Here is an 8,200-nt window from a genome sequence, read left to right on the forward strand (position 1 = left end):
GTAAGACCCTCAAACCCAAATATCAGCTCCTCCCTGGTCTGCAGCTGCGAGACCCTCAAAGCAGAACATCAGCTCCTCCCCAGGTCTGCGGCTGCAAGACCCCCAATCCGGAACATCAGCTCCTCCCCGGGTCTGCGGCTGCAAGACCCTCAAACCGGAACTTCAGCTCCTCCCCGGGTCCGCAGATGCAAGACCCTCAAACTGGAATATCAGCTCCTCCACCGGTGCGAGGCTGCACAATCCTCAAACCGGAACATGGGCTCCTCCCTGGATCCGTGGCTGCAAGACCCAGAAACCGGAACATAAGCTCCTCCTCGGGTCCATGGCTGCACCACCCTCAAACTGGAACATCAGCTCTTCCCCAGATCTGCGGGTACACGACCCTCAAACTGGAATATCAGCTCCTCCCCTGGAATGCGGCTGCACGACCCTCAAACTGGAATATCTACTCTTCCCCGGGTATGCGGCTGCCCTAACCTCAAACTGGAACATCGGCTTCTCCCCGGGTTTTCGGCTGCACGAACCTCAAACTGAAACACCGGCGCCTCCCAGGGTCTGCGGCTGCACGACCCTCAATGTAGGACATTGGCACTTCTCTGGGTCTGCAGCTGCAAAACCCTCAAACAGGAACATCCGCGCCTCCCCAGGTCTGCGGCTGCAAGACCCTGAAACCGGAACATCAGCTCCTCCCTGGTCCACAGCTGCAAGACCCTCAAACCGGAACATCAGCTCCTCCGCAGGTCCGCGACTGCAAGACCCTCAAACCGGAACATCAGCTCCTCCCCAGGTCTGCGGCTGCACGACCCTCAAAGCAGATCAGCTCCTCGCCGGGCCTGCGGCTGCACGACCCTCAAACTGGAACATCAGCTCCTCCGCTGGTCTGCGGATGCAAGACCCTCAAACCGGAACATCAGCTCCTCCCCAGGTCTGTGGCTGCACGACCCTCAAATTGGAAAATCAGCACGTCCCTTGGTCTGCGGCTGCACGACCCTCAAACTGGAACATCAGCTCCTCCCCTGGTCTGCGGCTACACGACCCTCATACTGGAACATCAGCTCTTCCCTGGATCTGCGGGTACACGACCCTCAAACTGGAACATCAGCTCCTCCCCTGGAATGCGGCTGCACGACCCTCAAACTGGAATATCTGCTCTTCCCCGGGTCTGCGGCTGCACTACCCTCAAACTGGAACATTGGCTCCTCCCCGGGTTTTGGGCTGCACGAACCTCAAACTGAAACACTGGCGCCTCTCAGGGTCTGCGGCTGCAAGATCCTCAAACTACAACATCGGCTCCTCTCCAGGTCTACGGCTGCATGACCCTCAATGTAGAACATTGGCACTTCTCTGGGTCTGCAGCTGCAAAACCCTCAAACAGGAACATTCGCGCCTCCACAGGTCTGCGGCTGCAAGACCCTGAAACCGGAATATCAGTTCCTCACTGGTCCGTGGCTGCAAGACACTCAAACCGGAACATCAGCTCCTCCCCGGGTTTGTGGCTGCAAGACCGTCAAACCGGAACATCAGCTCCTCCCCGGGTCCGCAGCTGCAAGACCCTCAAACCGGAACATCAGCTCCTCCCCGGGTCCGCGGCTGCAAGACCCTCAAACTGGAACATCAGCTCCTCCCCAGGTCCGCGGCTGCAAGACCCTCAAACCGGAACATCAGCACCTCCTCAGGTCCGCGGCTGCAAGACCCTCAAACCGGAACATCAGCACCTCCTCGGGGCCGCGGCTGCAAGACCCTCAAAGCGGAACATCAGCTCCTCCCTGGGTCTGCGGCTGCACGACCCTCAAAGCAGATCAGCTCCTCGCCGGGCCTGCGGCTGCACGACCCTCAAACTGGAACATCAGCTCCTCCGCTGGTCTGCGGATGCAAGACCCTCAAACCGGAACATCAGCTCCTCCCCAGGTCTGCGGGTGCATGACCCTCAAACTGGAAAATCAGCGCCTCCCCTGGTCTGCGGCTGCACGACCCTCAAACTGGAACATGAGCTCTTCCCCAGATCAGCGGGTACACGACCCTCAAACTGGAACATCAGCTCCTCCCCTGGTCTGCGGCTGCACGACCCTCAAACTGGAACATCAGCTCTTCCCTGGATCTGCGGGTACACGACTCTCAAACTGGAACATCAGCTCCTCCCCTGGTCTGCGGCTGCAAGACCCTCAAACCGGAACATCAGCTCCTCCGCGGGTCCGCAGCTTCAAGAGCCTCAAACCAGAACATCAGCTCCTCCCCGGGTCCGCAGCTGCAAGACCCTGAAACCGGAACATCAGCTCCTCCCCAGGTCCATGGCTGCAGGACCGTCCAACTGGAACATCAGCTCCTTCACGGGTCTGTAAGACCCTCAAACCCGAATATCAGCTCCTCCCTGGTCTGCATCTGCGAGACTCTCAAAGCAGAACATCAGCTCCTCCCCAGGTCTGCGGCTGCAATACTCCAAAACGGGAACATCAGCTCCTCCCCGGGTCCGTGATTACACCACGCTCAAACCGGAACATGGGTTCCTCCCCGGGTCCGTGGCTGCAAGACCCCCAATCCGGAACATCAGCTCCTCCCCGGGTCCACAGATGCAAGACCCTCAAACCGGAATATCAGCTCCTCCACCAGTGCGCGGCTGCACCATCCTCAAACCGGAACATGAGCTCCTCCCTGGATCTGCGGCTGCAAGACCCAGAAACCGGAACATCAGCTCCTCCTCGGGTCCATGGCTGCACCACCCTCAAACCGGAACATCAGCTCTTACCTGGGTCTGCGGCTGCAAGACCCCCAAACCAGAACATCAGCTCCTCCCCAGGTCTGCGGCTGCAATACTCCAAAACGGGAACATCAGCTCCTCCCCGGGTCTGCGGCTGCAAGACCCCCAATCCGGAACATCAGCTCCTCCCCGGGTCTGCGGCTGCAAGACCCTCAAACCGGAACTTCAGCTCCTCCCCGGGTCCACAGATGCAAGACCCTCAAACCGGAATATCAGCTCTTACCCGGGTCTGCGGCTGCAAGACCCCCAATCCGGAACATCAGCTTCAAAGCCCAGAAACTGGAACATAACTCCTCGGTCTGGCATCCAGTCCTCTGGTCTGCCCAACCCCCACCGGTCTGCGGCTGCAAGACCCCCAAACCAGAACATCAGCTCCTCCCCGGGTCTGCGGCTGCAAGACCCCAAAAGCGGAACATCAGCTGCTCCCCGGGTCTGCGGCTGCAAGACCCCAAAAGCGGAACATCAGCTGCTCCCCAGGTCTGCGGCTGCAAGACCCCCATACCGGAACATCAGCTCCTCCCCGGGTCTGCGGCTGCAATACTCCCAATCGGGAACATCAGCTCCTTCCCAGGTCTGCGGCTTCAAGACACCCAAATGGGAACATTAGCTCCTCCCCAGGTCTGCGGCTGCACGACCCTCAAACCGGAACATCAGTGCCTCCCCGGATCTGCCACTGCACGACCCTCAAACCGGAACATCAGCTCCTCCCTGGGTCTGCGGCTGCACGACCCTCAAACTGGAACTTCAGCTCTTCCCCGTGTCTGCGGTTGCACGACCCTCAAACTGGATCATCAGCTCCTCTCCGGGAATGTGGCTGCACGACCCTCAAACTGGAACATCAGCTCTTCCCCGGGTCTGCGGCTACACGACCCTCAAACTGGAACATCAGCTCCTCCCTAGGTCTGTGGCTGCACGAACCTCAAACTGGAACACCGGCTCCTCTTAGGGTCTGCGGCTGCAAGATCCTCAAACTACAACATCGGCTCCTCTCCGGGTCTGCGTCTGCACGACCCTCAGTCCAGAACATCGGCTCCTCCCCGGGTCTGCGGCTGCAAAACCCTCAAACAGGAACATCCGCGCCTCCACAGGTCTGCGGCTGCAAGACCCTAAAACCGGAACATCAGCTCCTCCCCGGGTCTGCGCCTGCAAGACCCTGAAACCAGAACATCAGCTCCTCCACGGGTCTGCGCCTGCAAGACCCTTAAACTGGAACATCAGCTCCTCCCTGGGTCTGCGGCTGCAAGACGCCCAAACCAGAACATCAGCTCCTTCCCCGGTCGCAGCTGCAAGACCCTCAAACTGGAACATCAGCTCCTCCACGGCTCCGCGGCTGCAATACTCTGAAACCGGAACATCAGCTTCTCCCCGGGTCCGCGGTTGCAGGACCCTCAAACCGGAACAACGGCTCCTCCCCGGTTCTGCAGCTGCAAAGACCCTCAAACCGGAACATCAGCTCCTCCCCGGGTCTGCAGCTGCAAGATCCTCAAACTGGAACATGAGCTCCTCCCCAGGTCTTCGGCTGCAAGACCCCCAAACTAGAACATCGGCTCCTCTCCACGTCTGCAGCTGCAAGATCCTCAAACTGGAACATCAGCTCCTCACCGGGGCTCCAGCTACACGGCCCTCAATCTACAACATCAATGCCTCTCCGGGTCTGCAGCTGCAGGGACCTCACGGTAGAACATCAGCTACTCCCCGAGCTAGAACACCTCTCCCACCTGGATCTCCAGCTCCACGACCCTCACACAACAGCCACACTGGCTTCTTCATTGGCTTCAGCTCCTCAACCTAAGACATCAGCGGCAGCACCGGCTCCTCCCTGGACTTCCAGCTCAATGACTCTCAGACTTAAAAGGCAGCACCTGTTGCTCCCCAAGGCTCCATCTCCACCACCCTCAGATTTGAACAGCGGTAGCACCAGCTCCTCTCCAGGTCTTCAGCCCCACGACCCTCCCTGAACAATCCCTTCTCATGAAATTCAGCAGTCAAGGAAACTGCAGCCAAAGTAAATGAATACATGTTTTGTCTTCAAATCGTGATCTCTTTTATGTTCATGAGTTAACTTTTCTACTTTCCATTAGCCTTGCAATCTACTTACGTCCAATGTGAAACAGAAACGCACCATTTGAAATCACGTTTAAAAACTTAGTAGTAGTTTTACATAAAATCATCACACAGCTGTAGACGCGATCTTATTTCTCTCTCCCTGTGCAGAAGTCTTATGAAAATTCGAACTATGAATTTACTTGGTTGAGATTCCCAGAATACACATTAATCCCAACTGCTATTCCCCTCCTTAAAATCTTTTAACATATTCCCATCACCCGAGCATAAATGCCAGCTCCCATCCACAGCCCAAAGTGCCCAGCACGGCCCTGCCCTCTGCTCTGGCCTCAGGTCTCTCCCCTGTGCCGTTCCCTTCCTGCCAGACAGGCCTCTGTCCGTTCCTCAAACCACACAGGCTCGGGCCCGACTCCAGGCCTTTGCCCTGCTGTGCCCTCTGCCTAGGGTGCCTTTCCCGGGCTCTGCATCCTCCTCTCAACCCGCTGAGCTCCAGCCTGCTGGTCGCCCCTCAGGTGGATGAACACACGGTGTCCTCTCACCCCGCCGGCTTTTGCACAGGCTCTTCTCTGTGCCAGACACACACCCTCTCTATCGGGGTTTAATCTCTAAATCCCATTCATCCTTGGAGTCTCCACTGAAATATCGCTCCCTGCCCACCCTCCTCACTTGGACTTAACCTTGGTTAGGTTGCCAACCCCCGTGTCCTGACGCCGGGAAGCTAGGTACTCTCCTAGCACTCGGAACTTTCCAATTGCCACATTTTGCACACCCGCGGTTACTGTGTTAGGTTGGGGCACAAGTCATCGCGGTTTTTGCCATTACTATTAATGAACTGCAGCAGCGGCTCCTCCCCGTTTCTTTTTTTCTTTTTTTGCCATTCCTTTTAATGACTGCTGCACCAACCTATTAGAATCATTTATATTTATCCATCCATCATCTGCCTGCCCCTCTAGAAAGGAAGCCCCATGAGAATAGAGGCCAAATCTACTCAAATCACTCCAGCTTCCCAGCACATTGTTTGTCAATAATCATTTACCAACTGACTGATAGGGAAATGCCTTCACTGTTGCTGGGATGAGGCACATGACACGCCCCTTTGAAAGTCAATTCCATGGACAGTTAGCATTTGCTCTTCACTCCTGCACCCGTGGCGTTGCTGGGCTTAGGCTGATCTAGTCTGGGCTTGACTGCAGGCTAAGGATGGGAACCATGCCTGCTCCACATGCCTCTCATCCCGCAGCCAGAGCCGCCCTTCCCTGGGGCACGCGCGTCTCGTGGGGAAAATCAAGAGCCTCAGAGGGCAGGCCTGGCAGTGCCCACACATTCCAGGCTTCTGCTTGTGCCGTGTCTGTGAAAATCTCACTGGCAGAAGCAAGTCACCCAGCCACGAGCAACACCTATGGGATGGATAAGTCCATCCACCCTCCCTCGGGCCCTGGCAAGGCTGTGGCTATGTCATACTCTTACAGGGGGAGTGAAAAATTGAGGCCCAACATTAAATCACCCATGGCAAGAAATGTCAGCCTCTGTCAGCACACTGGAATCATTCTTCATCAGCGGGTTTGCCTGACTTCTCTTTGCAATGCTGTCTGCAGGTTTAGGCCAATGCTATTCCTCATGGAGGACAGAGAAGCCTCAATGGGCCTCTGTCTGTTGGGAAGAACAAGATATTAGCTTGGTGTAAAACCACCGCAAGCCCCAGGTGGACCTTGCCCCGTGAGACAGGAGAGGGGCAGAGAACTGTGGCAACTCAGGAAAGCTTGCATCCCCAGCCCCTCCCCTGCGTTCCCAGCCTCCTCCCCAGCATGCCCCCATCCCTGCTTCCTTTCTTTCTTTCCTTCTCTTTCTTTCTTTCCTTCCCTTCCTTCCTCCCTCCCTCTCTCTTTCTCTTTCTTTCTCTTTCTTTCTTTCTTTCTTTCTTTCTTTCTTTCTTTCTTTCTTTCTTTCTTTTTCTTTCTCTCTCTCTTTCTTTCTTTCTTTTTCAGGTTCTGGCTCTGTCATCCAAGCTGGAGTGCAATGGCATGATCTCGGCTTACTGCAACCTTCACCTCCTGGGCTCAAGCAATCCTCCCTCCTCAGCCTCCCCAGTGGCTGGGACTACAGGTGCATGCCACCATACCCAGCTAATTTTTTTTTTTTTGAGACAGGGTTTTGCTGTGTTGCCCAGGCTGGTCTCGAACTCCTGAGCTCAAGCAAACCTCCCACCTCAGCCTCTCAAAGTGTCGGGATTACAGGCGTGAGCCACTGAGTCCAGCCTGCTTTATTTTTCTTTACAGTACTTGGAACCTTCTTTTTTTGTTTTTTTTTTTTTTGAGACGGAGTCTCACTCTGTCTCCCAGGCTGGAGTGCAGCGGCGCGATCTTGGCTCACTGCAACCTCTGTCTCCCTGGTTCAAGTGATTCTCCTGCCTTAGTCTCCCGAGTACCTGGGACTACAGGCATGTGCCACCACCTCTGGCTACACCTTGATCTCAGAGACTTCTGGCCTCCAGAACTGTGAGACAACAGGTTTCTGTTGTTGAAGCCCCCAGTCTCTGGAACGCTGTTAAGTAGCCCCGGGAAGCTGGCACAGAACCCAGCCAGCCCTCGTGGGCAAGCTGCTTTCTGCCAGGCTCTGGGGGTGGCAGGTGGCCTTTCACTGATCTCCTCCAGCACTTGCCCCTCTTCTGACTTGTATTTTGGGAGTGTCTTTTGTCTTCCTAGTGTTGACAGCCTCACACACGTGGCATCGTACTGGCACCCGAGAACCAGCACTCGTGTATGCAGTACTTTCAGAAATCAGTTATATTTATGCATGGTCATGGTCATACTCATAAATGTAATTGGACTTCTTTTTTAGAAAGTGAAACAAAGCCTGAATTCTCCATTGTTGTGTAAGGCCTCAGTTCCTGGAGCTGTCCTGTAAGTTCCTTGAAAACACGTGCACCCAACCTGTACTGGGACCTCTCAGCAGCTGCCTCATAGCCTGGGCCCTGGACAGCTCTGAAGTCACAGGAATGGGGCTTCAGTAGGTTGCACTGGGGTGAAATCCTGGCCGTCACCCACAAGGAAAGACCAATGCAGCAGAACCGTCCCTGAAGCAGCGAAACGTGGTCAGGAGCCGTCCGTCAGCGAGCCATCCCTTTGGAAGTTCTTCACAGGACAATATGTCTTAGAATTTTTAACACATAGTGACGTGCCACGAGGTGGCTTTCCCGTCCCGTTCCTACTGATGTACATTTATATTCAAAGTAGAAACAGAAATCATCTTTTACATAACAAAGTCCTGAAAATCGTCACAGCTCTTAAGCCACGCGGTTCCTCAGCACCACATGAGCTGACCCATCCCAGCTAATGATCACATGGACAGACTAAGACATAACTGTAGAAGCGTCGGTATTTT

At 55.5% G+C, this 8,200-nt stretch overlaps 1 protein-coding gene across 1 annotated transcript; it reads left to right on the forward strand.

Annotated features, from left to right (window-relative positions):
• Window positions 1-1,869: 1,869 nt before the first annotated feature.
• On the forward strand, window positions 1,870-5,354 carry LOC131382732 (uncharacterized). The gene is given in 4 exon segments (XM_058435207.1): window positions 1,870-2,512; window positions 2,643-3,017; window positions 3,107-3,903; window positions 4,139-5,354. Coding segments are annotated over 4 exon segments (1,971 nt in total). The 3' UTR covers window positions 4,295-5,354.
• Window positions 5,355-8,200: the final 2,846 nt, after the last annotated feature.

This window comes from Hylobates moloch, unplaced genomic scaffold, assembly GCF_009828535.3.
Source record: "Hylobates moloch isolate HMO894 unplaced genomic scaffold, HMol_V3 SCAFFOLD_2485, whole genome shotgun sequence".
Taxonomy (NCBI): Eukaryota; Metazoa; Chordata; class Mammalia; order Primates; family Hylobatidae; genus Hylobates; species Hylobates moloch.